At 50.8% G+C, this 19,206-nt stretch overlaps 1 protein-coding gene across 1 annotated transcript in view; it reads left to right on the top strand.

Moving 5' to 3' along the window:
- The window catches only part of NR6A1 (nuclear receptor subfamily 6 group A member 1), a gene marked incomplete at its 5' end in the record, with an annotated part of 28,603 nt that extends 20,625 nt beyond the window's left edge, over positions 1-7,978 (top strand). Inside the window, 3 exons of the mRNA XM_090276011.1 lie at positions 3,954-4,075; positions 5,577-5,729; positions 7,704-7,978. Coding sequence (XP_090132137.1) covers positions 3,954-4,075; positions 5,577-5,729; positions 7,704-7,792 — 364 coding nt within the window. The remainder of the gene's footprint in view (positions 1-3,953; positions 4,076-5,576; positions 5,730-7,703) is intronic.
- Positions 7,979-19,206: the final 11,228 nt, after the last annotated feature.

Raw genomic sequence — 19,206 nt, 5'->3', positions numbered from 1 at the left:
TGAGCCGCGCTGAGTTTGATTTGGGGTCTGTTGAGGCTGAGAAGCATGTGGAAGTGCCCAAGAGGTCAGAGGAAATGGCCCCATGAGAATCTTTGGAGTCAAGTTCATCAGTGTAAAGCAGTTCCCTCTCTGCTGGAAACCCAGGGTGTGGAGTCTATAATTGGCCATAGTTCTTGGCTACCTTGCCCACTTCTGCATAATCCCACTCCCCCAAATGCCTTTACTTTTTCACAACCCATGAGTGCAAGTGAGTTCCCGCTGTCATGAAAAGGCTTTTCCCACATGATACATGACCACCTCCTTTTCTCTTCTCAAATATTGAATCAAATTTATGGTGCCCATTTTCCTTAATCAGGCTGTTATCAGACAGTGAGCTGGGTGAATTTGATTTAAAGCAGATTGTAGCACCAGCCAGTGACTGCTCCTGGCCCTAATCAAGACTCCTTCATTCTCAGGAGAAGATGCCTTGCACTTGGGCTTTAATGGGCACTTGTGCCTCACGAGCACAAGCTGCCTTTCTGCCAGATCTCTGGGAATTTCCCTCCCGACGTTCCTGCTCATGCCCTACCCATGAGGTTTAAGAACACAATCTTTTCTTTTTTGCTGTGATAATGGGAGTGATGGTGTTGATGCTATTAATAATAGTAATAGTTAAGAATTATAGACTACCTATTGTGCCAAGTTCCATCTGAAGTGCTTTACAAATCACCACCACCCTAAGAGGCCGCACCGATATTATCCCTGTTCTTTAGGTGAGGAGCACAAGGTTCAGAGAGGTGATAAAAAGAAGAGATAGAGTTGAGATTATTACCTAAATCTCTTGGGCTCCAAACCCCATTCCCTTTGCCATTACCCTATACTAGATTCTTTAGCCTTCTCAAAAGTGTAACTCCCTGGAATATGCCCTGGAGCTCGTCTTGCATTTCGTCTTGGAGTCTGTGTGTGGGTGCCCAGACAGCAGTCCCTCTAAGGTGGGCGCTGATGGTGCTCCTGAGCGTAGGTGCATTTAGATGAATGAAGGAGACAACTGGGCCTCTCTGCCCCCTTCATGGGACATAACTTATACAGTGTCAGCTTCAGTTGCTGCCTGAATGGTCCAGTGGTTTGGGGGTCCTGGCAGGAGTGTTTTCCTTGTCCTAGCATGCTTGTGTAATGGGAGCCCAGAAGAAGAATGGGTGTGTTTGTCCAGCTTTCTGGCTTTGAATGCTGATAATTTGTAGACAGGGAATACAGGGGCGTTAGAACTGTGGAGTGAGCAGATGTGGAGGAGGCTCGGCTGCAGGAGAAGGCTGGCCCATGAAACAGAGAACCGTTTGTTTATCAAGGGGTGGGGGGTGGGGGAAGCTTTGCAGTCAGGCTGTGGGTACCGAGTGGGGGCTGCTGGGCTGGCTGCCATCCCCCCACTGCTGCCTCAGGTCTATGATGGTAGCCTGTCCTCTAAGAAATTTGGAAAAGAGATATATGTGCTTTCCCCAAGAGAAAAGGCAGAGCTGGGGCCTATGCTCAGGCCAGGCACCTGGGAGCCCATTTGTGTCTCTCAGGTCAAGATTCAACCAGGAATAGACGGGCACGCCTGGCTAGGGGGTCTGGCTGATAGCCGCACACCTGCAGGGTCCGGAGTGCCAGAGCGGGCACTTGGGGCGAGAGGTTGCTGGCTAAGGGAGAGAGCTTTATCTTCGCTTGCTTTGCTGCTCAGCCCCCAGACGACAGATGCCGACACTGTTGCTTCGCCTGCCCCCCTCCCTTTCTTATACCCTGCGCCACGCCATCCCCACCCACCCCTCCAGGCAGATACTAGAGGGAATTGGCACTGAAGACCTTTTCCTCTCAAGAACAGAAGTATCCAGCCAAGTATTGGGATGAGGCGGAATCGTCCCTCCCGGGGACACTGCCTCCTGCAAGTCACAGGAGCCCTGCAGGGCTGTTCTGGGGTGGGCCCTGCCGTAGTGCCTGTGGGAACACAGAGCTCCTGAGCTCCCCGTGGCAGCACGTGGTAGCCTTCTGCATTACCAGTTCGGAGCAAGGCAGCCAGGGAGCAGACGGGGCAGTGTGAGAAAGAAACAGGCTTGGGATTAGAGAACTCGGGTTTAAGCCTTGCCACCCCACCAGTCTTCACTGTGTAGCCTTGGGGAAGGCACCTCTCCTGCTTCCTCACCCTTGACATGAGGGGTATGACTTACCTCACAGGTTATCAGGGGGTAAAGTGTAAGAATGCAGTAGGGGCATGAGGACTGAGCTCTGAGCCTTTGTTTCCGCTTGTGAACAAAATGGATTATAGCATCCATTTGGGGGATTTATTGGGAGTACCCAGTGAAATAACATATGTAGCACAATTTAACAAAGTGCCCGGCAAGCAGCAAACACTCAACCAGTGGTACAGTGGCAGATATGTTTGTTTATAGTGGTTATTGAATACAAATTTGCCAGCCAGTCTGATAAAATACCATAAAGCTGTAAGAAGCCATCATTGGGCTAGGAGCAGAGAGAAAGAGTCAGCCATCGGGCATCAAATCAGCTTATTGAAAGAAGCCGCAGCTCAGACTGATTGGGAGCCAAATCTTGAGGCCAAGGCTCAGAACTCCAGAGGAAGGCGCTGTGGCGGCCCCCCTGGTGCTCGAGGGGTATAGGGGCCTCTGGGAAAAAATATGTCCTGCTTGCTTGCCCTGAAGCCAAGCCCTTGCAAAGCCTACAAGGTCAATGCAGAAAGCAGTACATCCCCAGGTGTTCTGGACCCTACCCAGTTAGGGCCTTCTTGCCTGGCATGGGGCTGACGATTATGTTTGGTACCCAGATCTGAAGATAATCACCAGGAAGCAGCCCCAGGCTGATCATCTTCTCTGTGACTGAGCCGCATCTAAGACCTGGCTGGAACTCTCCTTGGCCCACAGTCCAGCCCACTCCTAGAAGGGGGGAGGCTGGGCCTGACCCTGGCCTCCTACTATAAACTCCTACTTCTCCATTAAGCCTTTGCCTCCTTGGTTTGGGGATACTTCCATCTCTGTTATGAGACCTTACCCACTATGACCCAGAATATTAGTTCCCCTAGCTTGGTGCTCTTTTGCCTAAAAACTTGGTCTTTCCTCAAGGAGCTTACTCCTAATCCAAAGAAAGGAGCATTGAGCCTTCTCTGCTATGAGATACCACCTTGGATACTGGGAAAACCAAGGCCTTGACCGATCAGCCCCAGTTCCAACTTCTGACTCTGCCACCACCTAGCTGCATGCATGCAGACCAGTCCCCTCTATTCTTTGAACTTCAGTTACTTATCTGTACAGTGGGGGTAAACTCACCTAGCCCATAGGTCTGAGAAAATTAAATGAGATAATGCACATGAAGTGCCCAGCACAGAGACTGCATGGCCCGGAGGCTCAGTGAAGGTTTCCCTTCCTCCCTAGCTGAAGTCAAGGATGCCGGTACACATGGTCACTGCGCAGTCTCAGCCCCGCCGGAAACAGTGAACCTGAACAAACGCAACCGGCAGCTTTCTCTGCATTGTGGCAGAGGCTCACGTGGAGTCACCATGGCAGCTGCATCTCCACAATAGCAGTGTATTAATGATGTCGCATTTCTCCACGTTCACATCCCAAACCTCCTTAGGAGCCCTTGTTATCCTGAACAGGCAAGCATTATTATTGTACAGAGGAGGACCTCGAAGCTTAGAGGGACCAAATGACTTCCCCAAGGTCTCCTAGCTTTTTTGTGATGGAGCTGACTTTAGATTTACCCGACCCTACCTGACCTTGGGCACAGCAGCTTGCTTGTATGAGCTGTCTTGCTCGGCCTCTAGATAAACCGTGGATCCACCCGTCTCACAGTCTGGATTCCATTTACCCCAAGCTCAGCCTCTTTCCTGTGTCAGATGCCCTAAGGAACTGTTGGAGAAAATCTGCCTTCCCTTCCCTGACCTCCACTGATATCAGAGCCCATGGGTAACACCTGTGTCTGTTCCCCAGATTCAGTGATGAAGGGATGGAGGTGATCGAGCGGCTCATCTATCTGTATCACAAGTTCCATCAGCTAAAGGTCAGCAATGAGGAGTATGCTTGCATGAAAGCAATTAACTTCTTAAATCAAGGTGAGTGGCTTGGGTGTGGGAAGAAGGGACCCTTTTTTGCCCGTGAACATTTCTCCTCATGTTTGACATGGCCCTTATCCTCGGGACCGTCACACAGAATGTGACACACTGTAGGGGTGCCCGTCGTGGAAGGCCTGTGCTTCCCTCACCCTTGTGCCCCTCTGTAGTGCAGGGTGTGCTTTGGGTTTTTTCTTCAAACCGAAATGCCACAGTCTCCATAACTCATAGTGGAAGGAAGAGGATTTGCTTTGTTTAGTCAGTTTCAATGCATTTAACACGCAGACACCAAGGACAGTACATGCGTCATTTAAAATGTGCACCGAGTTTACCAGTGACTGAAGAAGAGCAGAGTGATGAAACTATTGGAGATAAGGCCTCCGCGACAGTCTGGCAGTGGTTCTGACGGCCCCTTCAGGGCAGAGTGGGGGAGCACAGAAACTCCACATGCACGTCAAGCGTGGCTTTTAACTGGAGGACTGCTGGATGTGGCTTAGGTGGGGTACTACCTGCAAAGTGGTGCTTCGCAGCTGCTGGTGACCAGAACAGGAAGGAGACTTTCCCCCCCCGAAGTAGCATACGAGTGCTCTGCCCTTGGAGAACTGTTTTGCTGCCTGTGACATGAAAAGGGCTCTGTCCTGCGTTCAGTTGCCTCGTCCAGAGACTCTCAGTCCCCTCCTCTGTGCTGCTTCCTCCCCCGCACTGGCCGAACCTCCTCCTGCTTCTGCACCGTTCATGCATTTATCTGGTATTTTCTGTGTGCCTCCTCTAGACCACGGCCCGTGGTGCACATTAAAGACAGAAATATAAATTAGATTCCAGGTCCCTGGCCTCAAGAGATATACTCTGATGGCATGTGACACATTACTTGAGCCTCAGATCGGGAAGGTCAGTAGCAACTATGTAGAGGAGGAGAAATCTAAGTCAGGCCTCAAAGGCTGGGTAAGATTTATATACGGAACATCCAGATTCTATATACAAGAAAGGGGTAGGTGTGTGTGTTTGTGTGTAAGGAGATGAGAGGGAGGGAGGGAAAAAGAGAGAACTCTGTGTATTAATAGGGAGAACTGGAGTGGCATCACAGAGTAGCACGAGCAGAAACACAGGAGCCCATGTGAGGGTATCATAAGCACGGGCATGTAGGTACCAGCAAGGGTTCTGATCAGCGCCAGCAAAGGGCAAATTTAAGGATAAATTAGAAAAGGTAGGTTATTCAGTCAGTTACTTGTTCAGCCTTTACTGGTGCCTGTTTTGTATCAAGCTCTGTGCTGAGGACTGGGAGCTGGGGACTCAGTCTACTGATTGTCCTGTATAATTTTTGTCCTTATTTATCTGATTTCTCTTCCTTCAGCTAGAACTCCGTTACTCCATATCAGAAAGAGAAAGGATTCCCTGTTGTAACAATGTTTAATAACTTTTAATTGAAATATGCACCTATTTGAGGAGTTGGCGTTTCTTCCCCGTTAGAAAACCCCTCCCATTTCCCGTGTGGCTTTCTTCACAGATATCAGGGGTCTGACCAGTGCCTCACAGCTGGAACAGCTGAACAAGCGATATTGGTACATTTGCCAGGATTTCACTGAGTATAAGTATACGCATCAGCCGAACCGCTTCCCTGACCTCATGATGTGCTTGCCTGAGATTCGGTATATTGCAGGTAACGTTCTGGGTGTGGTCCTTCCACCTTTTTCTTGCTTCTCTTTGCTAGAGAAGAGAATGAGTCAAGCAGCGTTTTCAGGATGCTCATTCCAAGCCCATGGCCAACTGCATAAAAGCAGTACTACTCTTGCCCTCAGAAACGTTATGTTACAACACGAAGTTTGACTTTTCTTTGTAGAAAAGGGAATTCTAATGTTTCCTCAACACATATGATGTGCAGGGCACTTTGTGGCTTAATATCATTTAACCTCAGAACAAATTTCTGCAAGGTGGTGGTTGTTGATGCTGTGGCCATTCTGTAGATGGGGAAACAGGCTCAGAGTTTCTCAGATTTACTTCATTTCCTGAATTATATACTGTAAAAGGGCGGATTTTATGTTATGTGAATTAATTTTTTTTTTTTTTAAGATTTTATTTCTTTAGTCTTGGAAAGAGAGGGGGAGAAACATCAATGTGTAGTTGCCTCTTGGGCGCCCTCAACTGGGGACCTGGCCCACAACCCCGGCCTGTGCCCTGACTGGGAATTGAACCGGCAACCCTTTGCTTCACAGGCCAGTGCTCAGTCCACTGAGCCACACCAGCCAGGGCAGTTATGTGAATTAATTATATCTCAATTTTAAAAATGATCTTCATTTCATAAAATTTCCTATAGGTTTTTGGGCGATCATTCATTTAAAGCAATATCTTTAAAATAATTCCCAAGTCCTATGTTGGCAAAGGAATTTTTATTGTTGTTTTCTGATCTCAACCCCTGCTGAGCTTCTTGACATTTTAATAGGTCCATTTAAATATAAAATTCTAGTTTTAGTTGTTATTGCTTTATTTCATTTGGTAAGTAAAGATTGTTGTTTATAGTTATCCAGCACTTAATTTTAGAGAGAGGGGAAAGGAGGGAGAAACAGAGGGAATGGGACCGCTAGATGGAAACTGTTCTTGTCAAATTCAGCGATACAATCTTGAAGGAAAACAATTCTCAGTTTGACAAAGGAATTTTTATTCTACTTTTGGGACCCAGGGTAATCTAGCATATGTGAACTGGACCTCAGCTATTGGGATTTTAGGGGTGTTCAGATATTTATGTCTCTGCATTTTCAAAGTGATGTTCTACCAAATGAGATATTCATCGCATGATCTCTAAAATGAAGGGAGGTCAGTAATTATGCCCCCTCGCCCCCACAGAGCTGTGTTCCCCACTCTGGTAATGCTTTGAATCACCTGGGAAGCTTTTTAAAAATACCCATGCTTGGATTGCACCCCCAGAGATTCTGATTTAATTGGTATGCGTTGGGACCTGGGCATCGGTATTTTTTAAACTCCCCAGGCGACTCTAAGGTACTGTCGAGAAAAACCACAGCCCCAGGTATTACAGTGTATATTAGTGCTCTTGGAAGTCCTCCAGTGAAGACACCTGTATGCTGTTTTTAACCCTGAATTTCCCTGTTTGTTTGCCCCTGGGTCACCCCCAACCTCTTTTTTTCTCTCAGTACTTTTATTGACCCATTATACTACTCTGAAGAGCAATATTTATAGAAAGCTAGTTAGAAAATCCATCAGGGAAAAAAGAAACAGGACATAAGTTTCTCATGGTATTTTAGCTCTAAGAGGATATCTAGGAATACCTTTCAGTTTCAGATTTCTCATCTGTAAAATGGGGATAAAAACTGATATCTATCACACAGAACTGTTGTGAGAATTAAATGAGATAATGCATTGAAACACCTAGCACACAGTACGTATTCCCTGGGTAATAGCAATGATTACACTGGCACCACTGCTAGACTCCCTCGGGGACCAAAACGGGTCTGGGTATCAGGACAGTAGCCGAGTTCTGTCTGTCTTTGTGATACTCCCGGCACTTTCCTTGCCCCTGTCACTCAGAGAGGCCACATTCTCCTTCAGCAGCCCAAGAAGAAAGGGACACGGTCTTCCACAAACAGCCACTGCTAACTCTTTTTTTCCCGCCTGTTCCCAGGAAAAATGGTGAATGTGCCCCTGGAGCAGCTGCCTCTCCTCTTTAAGGTGGTGCTGCATTCCTGCAAGACAAGTGGGGGCCCAGAGTGACCTGTCCCGGCGCCCTCCTCAGGCCGCCACACAGCCGTGGGTGGGCAGGACAGGCTCCAGAAGGAAGAGCCAGAGACCAAGACGGAGGCTGTGGGGCAGCGTTCCCGGTTGCCTCCATAGCAAGAAGAGTTTTTGTTTGTTTGTCTGTTTTTTAAGCTCATTTTTCTATATATTTATTTCACGACAGAGTTGAATGTATGGCCTTCAACATGATGCACATGCTTTTGTGTGAATGCAGCCGATGCATTTCCTTGCAGTTTACAGAATGTGAAGATGTTTAATGTTACAATGTTGTCATTGTTTAAAGATAGTTCTTTTTTGTACTTTGAGGGAGGGTGGGGTGGGGCTGAGATGACTATTTCCATAATGTTGACAAAGACGACTACCTCAGTGGGAAGGGAGGGGTGCAGCCAGCCCCACTTTTTCCACCTGTTCTCAGCAGACGCATACCCTGGTCTGTCAGAGAGCACGCTGCCTTTGCCTAGCCGCGGAATTGCCAGGTAGAAAGCACACACTGTGGAAAGAGGCTCCCCAAGCAGAGGGGGCGCAAGGGGGCAGGCAGGCAGGAGGTGAGAACTCGGGTCGTCTCTCTCCTTCAGAAAGCATGAAGGTGGAGCGAGCAGTGTCCTCCCTGCAGCAGGTCCTCAGGGACAAGGTTCCTGTCCCCACACCGCGCTGTGGGACCCCTGCCCCGCTGTCTGAACCTCCACTGTCAGTTTCTGCCACTGTTACCTTTGCGTCCAAGCCAAGTCCTGGCGATAAACTAATCCTTGGGACTTGTCTGCCAGCTCCCTTGGGGCTTGCAGCTACCTCGTTTCCTTACCTGGGTCTGCCAAGGCCTACCTTCCTTAGACTCCTTCCCTTTATCAATCTGACTTCCTATTGGCCCTCTGAAAAAACAGCTAAACAGAATGTCATGCTCTGAATCGTGGTGCCCACTGCTGATTTATTTTCCTGTCACCTTGCTTTCTTCAAGGGGTACGGGGACAAAGTCCAGACTGCTAACAGAATAAACATTCCTCCTTTGGAGTTCTCTGTTCCTCCCCCTAGCCCACCCTGTCCCGCCCCAGGGCTGAATCCAAAACCTGCAGGCTCTTTTTCACACAGTGGGGAGGACCATTCACCCATCTGCTGACCAGAGCTTTTGCCCCTACGTTCTACTCTGAGTTCTTCTAATCTTTCCACAATGAGACCTGGGTTTCTCAGGACAGGAAGCCCAAGGCCCAGAGTGGCCCCCCTGCCCCTTATAGTATCAGTAGCCTGACTCACCATGGCCTGGAGGCCCGGAGGCCCAAGCACCTGGGAAGGGAGGGGGCTTGAAACTACCTCATGTTCTCAGAGACTTAGGTGCCCCCTCTCTTGGACTCCTTGTTCTTTCCCTCCCTGCCCACCCCACCCCCCACCCCCCGCCCCTGGTCCTGGAAAGTGTCTCTTACCCTCTTGGCGCTGTCCTGCAGCCACACCACATCTGTCTTGGAACTCTTTTGGGTGCTTTTCCCTTCTCTGCCTTGCTACAGCCATTGTCCCCACCCCCACCCAGGTATCCCACATAGCCAATGCAGCAGATGAACTACTCAGAGGGGTGCATCCTGGGTGGGCCTGAGGGGCCTACAGCACCTCCTTTTGCCTATTGAGTCCAAGGCCATTTGCTCTTCCCAGCTCAGCCTAGCGAACTCACCCAGAGGGACACCACATCACATGCAGGCCGGGTAGTCTGTGTCAGGTGGTCGTTTTTTCCTTCCATTGAAATGGTACGGACACCAGCAGAGTGATGACTTTGTCCTTTGATGGATCTAAGAACATTATTCCTCAATGCCGTTTCCTTAAATGCTCTGAGGAAGGGAGAAAGAAGAGATGTATTTCTCAGGAAAAGCTCTAATCAGAATGTTTGTTTCACATGTCAATGGGAAGATTTTTGTGTATATGTATCTGTTTATTTCTCAGTTCAAAATATTTTTGTTTCCCTGAATGTTTTATTTAACCAGCTAGATCACATTCTTTGGCTACAGGTCAGACTCCGAGCTGCTGTCCTCCGCACAGGGAAGGGACACACATCAGAGACCACTTCTCCCTGACGGCTCCTGTGTGTACCATCTTTCTGTGCTTAGACCCCCATCTGTCAGATTATTATTATTTTTTGAAATGGCTTTTCTCTTAACGCGTTTTGTCAGTTGCTTGGGTATCAAAGGGAATTGCTCTCTGATGAGGCAAGAACATGTCTCTCCAATAATGCAGCATTAAACAGAGCAAGTTGTTAATTTGTGGAGCGGGGGAAAGGTTCTGCAAGTTGCCATTGTACAGATCCATCTTTACAAATGTTTGCAGCAGATTCCACGGAACAAAGAGCCCATTCATTGCCGAGTGCCCTGCAGAATCTCTGAGCCAAGTGGCCGTGTGTTCTGAGCCGGAGCCTGACCTGTGGACCGCCTTTAATGTGTTCTGCACCCAGTCCTTTTATGACGTGGGCTTTTTTTAAACAGGGTAAAATGAATGTGTTGCATTGCAAACTCAGGTATTATGAGGAGATGGTAGGAGTGTAGCTAGCAGCGTGGAGACATTAGGTCAGCCACTAGATGTATTTGTGAATTTGGTTTGAAGGACACAGAAAGGTTGGAGGGGGAGGTTTGACGTGTTTGTTTTTTGCCTTTCTTCCCATACTGTTTGGTTAACAGGTAGCCTTTTTGCTAGTGGAAGAAGAAAAATGTTGTGCATGTGGTCTCTCAGTTCCCCTCTCTCCTGTCCTTTCTCTGATCCCCTGCCACTAATAGCACTCATTTTGAGTGAGAATTTTTGCCACCATAAAAATACGACCCTAAAATCTGTGTGGTGGAAGAGAATCCCACCTCCTTTCACTGCACTGAAACATACAGGTTTTTCCCTTCCTTTCCCTCTGAATGTTTTCTTGACCCAAGACAAAAATTTGGAATCTGAGAACTTCACCTACAACTCATACTCTCTGGCTCCTTTGTAGACTTTTGGAGTCTTCCACAAGGTCTGGTGGTCTTGACCTTGGTCTGGAGAAGCTCTGCAGAGCCTGTCGTGACGGCACTCGACCTGGCTCAAAGGACAGACACCAAGTCTCCATGCCCAACCCGTGAGTGAGGGGGCTGAACCTCTAGGGATAGAAGGCAGCAGGCAGGAGCCTCCCTGTCCTGTTCTCTGGAACCAGAGAAGGAATTAGAGGGAACCTAGGGTCTTCGTGGCATACTGACAGTCACCCACTCCACACCAACCTGCCTCCTACCTGCCACCCCCTTCCTCAGGGAAATGAGTACGTGCCATGGCCAATTTGTCAACGGGTCCTTAAAGCCCCTGGGCTCTCTGAGCTAGCGGTCTTGCTCTGCTACCCATTTCTTACCGTAGTATGTTCGTTTTTGATTTCCTGGGGAGTGGGACAGAGGGAGACAGGCAAGCCCTGCATGGGCAACACCTAGGCCCTGTCCGAGGTTGGCTAAAGTAAAGGGACCCTGGCCTCCCAGGAGGGCAGGAAGTTGAGCAGTGGTTCTAAGTCTTTAGCTCTGAGCCCCTGGTCTATGTCTTTTTTTCTTGTTGCTTTAAAAATGTTTGCAATTGTTTTAAGAAACCCAGTCTTTTTCAGAGCAGCCCTTTTATTTTCTTTATTGATTTTTTAAAGTAAAAAAACAAAAAAAAAAACAAAAAACCTCAAAAACAAAAAACTAAACAAAAAACCCACTACGCTTACTCTCCCCAATTGACCCATGAGCCTCCCCTGCACGCCCCTCTGCTTTTGCAGCTGATCGTTTTTCCCCTTTTCCTCTGCTTGAAGCATCCATGTCCAGTGTCTGTGAAATGATGTTTTATCTTTGTCTCAGGATGAGAACTGGCAGTCATTCCACCAGGTGCCGGAGACCGGACAGCCTTGAGGCAAGGGTTTCTAGGGCCACAGCTCAGGGATGTGTATTTAATTACAGGGTCCCCAGAAACCCCTGTCTTGGCTGCCACTGGCAATAGCTTCTTTTCTGGGCTTGGGAGCCAGATCTGGACTGTTTCCTCAGAGGCAGGAGCCCCAGAGGGTATACTGAGTCTGGGAGCAGACTGGGGCTTGCTTCCTCTTGGGCCCTTCCCGGGCTGCCTTGAGACTCGAAAACTTCTGGCTGTCCTGGAACGTGAGCCACAGCGGCCCTACCTCTGCCCGCTCCTGAGATACACCGAACCTCTGCCTGATCCGGTCTTTGTTGGGTCTGCAGCCCTAAGTGGCCCACCGCCTGCTCAGGAACCGACTGTGGGCTCAGAGGGAAGCTATGGGTCAGGCCACAGCTTGCTCCAAGCCCAAGAACAAGTTGTGCTACTGATGGAGGCTAGTCTTCCACGTCCTGGAGCCAGCCCTGCCAGCCCAAGTTTCATGTTTGCTCTTTGGTGATCATTATTTTCTTCCTCTGAAATGTTTTATAATAGATGATACTATTGTTGACTCAAATATCCATGAAAAAGAAAAAAAAAATACTACCTCTTGAGTGACATCCTGGTCGATTCCTCTCTGAGAAATCCTGTGGGAAAAATATATTGTAGCTCCTGCCCTGTTTACATGTTTCTGTCGGGAGAGCAACGCTGCCTGCCTGGGGTGTTGGTGTTTTCGTCTGTGTTGCCATCCCAGGCCTGCGATAGGGGCTTGTGGGTGCATTGTAATGTCTGGGCCCTGTCTCGGGAGTCCTTCACACCTGCCCAGCCAGCGACGAGCCACCCCCTTGAAGAGGCCTCCATTCCCTTGCTGTGATCCAAGGCGTAGGAAGCATCACCCTACTGTCAGGGGCTCTGGTGGCCCACCCCTGGGCTACCTTTCTGAGATCCACCTGTACCCGCAGGCCTGTGTAGGAATCAATAAACGGGATGTCTCTGAGCCCTTGTCCCTAAAGGGCCGGCCAAGGGCTTCCCGCCAGCCTGGCTCCATCAGCCCTGCACGACCAGATGCTAGTTGGCGAGCTCTGCAGGCTGCCCGGCCCTCTGCTACCTCCCGCCCTGCCAGCCGGCAAGGGATGGGCCCTTTTCTGTGAATTGACTACCTGTGGAAATGTGACCAATTAGTGTGAGATGCATGTTTAGAAAATGTTAGGTACTGTATTTGAACCAATAAATGTGAATCCTGCACATGGCATCTGTGAAGCTTGTCTGGGGTTCTGGGGAGGGATGATGGGGTGTCCTAAAGAGCTGGCTCATGCGTTCAGCTCTGTCGTTCCTGCCTGTAGCTGACCCCCAACCCAATTCCTTTTGCTGGGCGTCTGGCAGAGGTGTGCCGCTTAGAACTGCTCGGATTCATGAACCAGCACTGACTGAGGTGCCTGCTCTCTGCCTGGCTCTGTGTTGGCACATTTCACAAACCTGAACCTCCTTGAACTTGAAGGATTATCATCTCTTTTACAAATGAAGTAGCTAAGGTTAAGTGAAAGAAGAACTCTAAGGCCACACAGCAAGAACGTGACACAACTAGAGGAACTGAATCTCATGGGAGAGGCAGACACAGCCCTTTGCTGTACATCGGGGCTCTGGGTTGTGACTGAGGACGAAGATGGGGTGATAATGGCCTAGAGGAGGGAGTGGCTCGTTCTACTTGGTCAGGAAGGGCTTCACAGATGAGTGTTGAAGGTGGGCCTTGAAGCAGGCCACCAGACGGAGGATAGACCAAGGAGAGGGCTCAACGGCATGTTTGAAGGCCCAGCTGTGAGTCAGAAAAAAATATGGAATATTCAGGTATAACAAGGATTGGTGGCAGATGGAAGGGATTAGCAGGAGTTGAGGCTGGAGAAGCGCTTGCGAGCCTTGAATGCCAGTCAGGAGTTTGGGGAAGGGAAGCCATCTGCTAGGTCTCAGGAAAGAGCTGCATCTCAGTGAGGGCAATGTGTAGGTGGATGGCCTGCCTAGTATGTCACTATGGTCCAGCCAGTTAATACCTGTCCTTCCAGAAAGTAGATAAGGTTTCCTAGAGCTGAGAAAGTGGATGCTCAGAGAGGTGAAGGGATGTGTCCAAAGTCATACAGAAAGTGTCAAAGAGTCCGGACTTGAACCCAGGTCTGCCCAACTCGGAAGCCCAACTGTCCTATAATCCTGCTGTTCATACAGTCAGAGAAGTGTCAGAGCTTGGGTTGAGGGTTCAGTGAGGACAGACAGGGAAGATGAAGGCTCCTCAGTTTGGGAAGGTGAAGGCTGAAGAGGGTCTGATCAAAAGTCTTGTTAAATCCTCATGTGTGAAATGAGGGGAAGCCCAGCTGCCTTCCCATACCTCAGCCTCCTCCAGCACAAGGGACCAGAGAGCCCTTGAGGTTTGAAAGACACGGTTTTAGAACAAAGGAAACGCTGCAGAACTAATTAGACTCTTCCACGCCCCATGAGAGGGAACAGATAAGACAGGGATGCAAGGAGGAGAAGGAGCACGTTTGCTGACCGCCCAGTGTGCGCAGGGCACTGGTGCTTTTGGGTGCATTGTCTCCTGTGATGCTCATAACCATTTGCAAAGTACAGGTCCCAGCCCCGTTTTACTCGAAGCAAATTGAGGCTCAAGAAAGTGAAGCCATTTGCTGGGGATGACATGGCCGGATTGGCTCTTAAATCCAGGTCTATCTGATAACCAAAGTTACAATAGGCTTCCTCCCTGCCCTGCCCTAGCAATTCAGTAGTGCTGACTACAAATGTCTGGAGTTTGTAACGAAGCTCAGCAATGGCCTCTGGTTGAACCTTTTGCGATTAGCACAATAAACAAAACTCTTCAACAATAAAGGATTAATTTCTGTAAGAGGTGAAAGAACAGATCCCAACCAAATTGATCTGGAGAACAGGCCTGTCTCAGGTACATGTAGACACCAAATCTGTGTGGTTCTCAGAACATAGATGACCCATGAGGTGGCCCCGTGGGAAAAGAAGTGGGAATTCTTTTGCCAAAATTCGAGGAAATACTGCACCTACTACTCTCTTCTCTTATTGATTCTCACCCTTCGTTAGCCTAGTAAAGGCTCTGAGAAGTCCTACCTGCAGAAAACTAATTTGAGTCTACCCAGAAGTATTTGGGCATGGAACATTTTTTTCCTCCTGTTAAGGTTCTGTTGGGACAGTGTTCCTGGAGCAAAATTGAGGTCACTGCTCTAAGTTTATAAATTGCTACTTAACTGTTGCTGAGCTTCCGGTTTCCCTGAGTGCCAGGCAATAATCTGGAAGTAAAGAATAATAAAGTGATTAACATTCAGAGCAAGGCAAAGCACTGTGCTGAGTGTTTGCTGTGCATTTGATTACTGGTTCCTCAAAGGCATCCTGTGAGGTTGGTACGTAATGATCCCATTTTACAGATAAGGAAACTGAGGCACAGGGAGGATGGATAATTTGTCTAAGGTTGCATAGCTTGTGTGTAACCTCAGAAACAAATAGAAACGAGGACTAACTGAGTGCCTAACGTGAGTCAGGATGTGTGTGCTGAGATCCACAATCGTACACAAAACCCAAGGTAAGATCAGGCCTACGTAACTGAAGAGGAAACAGCTTTCTCTGGGTCATGTCAGTCTGAAGCCAGAACCCCGTGGATGTGCTGGCCGGGGCTGGTGCTGGGATCAGGTTGGGTGTGGCTCCCTAAGGCTCTCCCAGAGGTCATTTCCCCTGTAGGCGGCAGGCACATCAACCAGGTGTCTCACCATCTCAGTGCTCATCCAGCTCTTCCCCTTCCCCATTGTATGTGGCCTTGACCCAGGTAGGTGCCTCTATGATCCTCACTTTCCCTGTCAGATAAATGGATCTGTGTCTTAGGGGTTTAAGGATTCTCTGAGGCTGGTTCAAAGTTGGGGCTCAGTGAAGTCAATCCATAAAAGGAAACTGTGAGGCGAGCTGCAGCCCCTTGCGCCCCAATAGCAGAGAGCCAGAAGCCGCCTCTGGCTTGGCCTGGCCTTGGCCTTGGCCTGGCTGCCCACCAGAGTTTTCAGTTCCACCTAAAATCAGCCTCTCTTGAGATCCTGTGGCAAAAGTGTTCAACTGTCAGACCTAGGGCTCTTGGAGTCTTGTTCCCTTGGCAACAAGTCTCACCATGGAGACCACAGCCCCATCCTTGCCCTCCCTGCAAGCTCCCTCTCCACAGGCCTTCCCTGTTCAACACCTAGTCCAAGGAGCAATGTAGGAACTGAGGAAAGCTCCAAGGAGGCCCTTCCTCTGGGCAAGGAGGTGGACCAGCAGCCAGCAAGAGAGGCAAAGGGAACTCCCATTTTTTTTTAGGTCCACGCTATGCCTGGCAGTGTTCTGAAGAGTTTACATGTGATCTCAGATGGAAAACCAGGCGCTCACGCCGTTTTATATAAGTGGAAACCGAGGCTCGAGAAGACAAGATGGACCAGCTAAGTCTCACAGCTGGTCAGTGTTGGAGCTGAGACTTGAATCCAGACTTCTCTGTGACTCTCGACGTCCACTGTCCAGACACAGCTTCCAGCCTCAGTCCGGAGAGGACTGGAGAGTGGGGTGAATCCCCACCCCCTGGCCCCAGGGCTCAGCTGGCAGCACAAGCAACAGTGAGCAGCCCTGTGAGGTTTGGGCTGGGCCTGGCGGCAGCGGCCCCACCACAGACACTGCACTATTTTAAGCCAGGGCCAGCAGGCCCCATGTGGGCACAGGGAGGGTGGCCTCGGACCAGCTTCCCGGAAGTCACCATGGCCTCCCTCCTCTCCCCAGAGCAGCTTTCTGAGGCAGTCACTTCCCAACAAACAGGAAGGAGGCCCTCAGGCCTGGAGACCTCCAGCCCCAGCTTCCTCCCAGTCCCCTGCCCCCCAGTCTTCCCTGCTACACTGGGGAGCCCACCAGCTCCACAGCCTAATCAGTGTCCATTATCTGGGCTGACTGCAGGTGGGGAGTGGGCGGGTCTGGACCCCTGCTGCATGGGCTGCTCCAGTTCACCCATTCTACGTCTGAGGGCTTCCTTGCCCAGGCCCTTTGCCCTGTGCCCACAGCCTGATTTCTCTCATACATTCCCATGCAGGCAGGCCACTCGGAGCCAGAAAGAAGAGCAGAGCTACCCCAGACTGGGTCCCACTCAAGGACCCTAGAGAGAGAAACACAAGCTGAGACCTTCCAAGAGAGAGACTGAGGCAATTGCAGTGACAGACATAGATGCAGTGTGGCAGAGAGAAAGTCAGAGATGCTCAGAGGCAGAAGCAGAGAGGGAAGCAGACGGCTGCAAAGGGCTGGGGCCGAGAGGGCAGTGGGTGGCTCGGAGTGGCTGCTCTGACCACCCCCAAGTTCAGGCCCTGGCTCTGGCTGTGGGGGGCCCACCGGCTGCGTGGCTGAAGAGGAATGTGGGGAGCAAGGCTGGGTCACCCCTTGAGGGCTGAGCGCGTGCACTGGGAGATAAGCTACCCCAGGAAGGGGCCCCAGCTGCGGCTGCAGGCTCCAGGAACATGGCGGGGAGGCCCGGGACCAAGGCTGAAGCCCCAGCCCTGCCAGTCACCCTGCTCCTGCATCTGCTTCTGAGGGTCTGCACCAGCCTCATAGTCTAGAAGGTCCCAGGTCCCTCAGCCCAGCCCTTGAGGGCATGGCAGACGCTGCGGTGTCCCGTTCATAGAAGGGCAAGGCGGGTCCTGGGTACCCCGTGAGCGCAGAGCCTCCTGCTGCTGCTCTGGCTGCTGTCCTGGCTCAGCTGAGGGGCTGGGGTCCGGCAGAGGAGGGCTGCGGTGCCGCGCCTGTGCGCAGGGCTGAGCTGTCCCCACATAGCTTTGCGCATCCATGTGCACAAGTATGGATCTGTGAGTGCGTGTGTCCCCGTGCTTCCTCTCGGGGGGCGTGCAAAGGTGTACGTGTCCACACGTTGCCAAGAGCCCTCCTCTGCCTCCATAAGTCCCTGTTCTCAGGCTGGAGGAGCCCCCAGAAGCACCTGGTCTCTCCCACCGCCACCAGGTGGTCCAGACCAGCGAGCAAGGAGGCCGAGCGGGAAGAGCAAGCAGGTCTCTGGCTGTCCCCCAGCCCCCCTCCCCACACTGCAGCTGAGCTCCCGCTGGCCACGGCCTTGACCCGGCACTGTGGACTTCTCTGACATTGGCATCGGATCTGAACATCTGGCAGCAAGCTGATAAGGGGTGCAGCGGAAACAGTCTCTGCTGCTGCCAGCAGCCCCACCCCCTCCACTGCCCTGTGAGGGGGTCTCCACGTCCATACTCCCTCAGCCTCTAGTTCTGGACCCTGCCCCTCCCTCGGTTCTCATTCTCTGCCTCAGTGTCTCTCTGTCTTGCTCCCATTTATCCTCCCTATATGAATCTCTCATTTCCTCTCCATGGCTCTCCCTCTCTCCCTCCTCTCTCCTCGCCCCCTCACCCCCACATCATCTGACCATCTCTGGGTCTGTTATGTTCATTTCTCTAGGGTTTCTTCTTCGGTCTGTCTTTCAGTCTCCTGCATTTCAGTTTCTGGATTTGTTTGTTCCTTGTTCCACCTCCAGGAAACAGGCCTGGCACTTTGGGAAAGTCCCCACTTAGAAGAGAGACCCTGGGCTTTGTTTGCTTGGGGATGGAAGGGGGGAGCCTGGGTCAGGACTGCACTGCTTCTCCTTCCCCTCTGGGTGGGTCTCATGGCCTGGGACCACCTGGGCTGGGCTTGAAGGAAAGGACAAATAGGCCACCCAGGGGCTCTGGCTGAGTGGAGAGGACTGAGTTGGCCAGCCCAGGCTCTGCACTCCTGGGTCTGGATTCGAATTCTGGTTCCATCACAGCCTTGCTCTGTGACTTTGGGATGATGCTTTGTCCCTGAGCCTGAGTTTCCTCACCTCTGCAATGCTGCTCCTGGGAGGTGAGGGGGAAATGCTACCTACCTCCCAGATGGCGGAGAGGGTTTGAGACTGACCACAGGTGTAGACTGGTTAGTAGGGGACCCAGCACACAGGAGGCACTTCGGTGTTAGGGCCTTGCTGTTCGTGCCCAGTATGCCTCATCCTTAAGGGTGGGGGCCAAGGAGGGGTGGCACAGAGGAATGGGGTGTCAGCATATCCTGGGTGATGAGGGGTGAGGCGCATCCAGCCCGAGTGGTGGCAAGTGACAGCTGACTGCGTACAGAGAAAGTGACAGGACAGGAGGAGGCCGGCAGCATGGGGACCTTTGGTGCAGAGGCAAGCAGTCATTCAACAATCGCTCCCTGGGGCTCACTTGCTCTGTGCCAGCTGCTGGGGACTCAGTGAAAATCAGCCCTGGGCCTTCCCTGGAGTCTTCTCCAGGCTGGGGTGAGTCACCCTATCAGAGAAGGACAAACAATGTTCAGGGTGATGTTACAGTCTCAATCTCAACACAGAAAGGGAGCCCGAGAATAGACTGCCAGCCCTTCAGCTTGTTTCTTGGTGTTTTGCACAAACAACATGCCAGGCAGCCGCTGTGTGTGTTGCATGTATTGTCTCATTGTCCCTATTTGATGGAAAGGACATGAGACCCAGAGAGGGGAAGTGACTGGTCCCAGGT

The sequence above is a fragment of the Furipterus horrens genome, unplaced genomic scaffold (genome assembly GCF_987537825.1).
Source record: "Furipterus horrens unplaced genomic scaffold, mFurHor1.1.pri manual_scaffold_4, whole genome shotgun sequence".
NCBI classification, from domain to species: Eukaryota; Metazoa; Chordata; class Mammalia; order Chiroptera; family Furipteridae; genus Furipterus; species Furipterus horrens.
The sequence above is the reverse complement of the archived record's forward strand: the minus strand, read 5'-3'. Positions and strand labels throughout refer to the sequence as shown.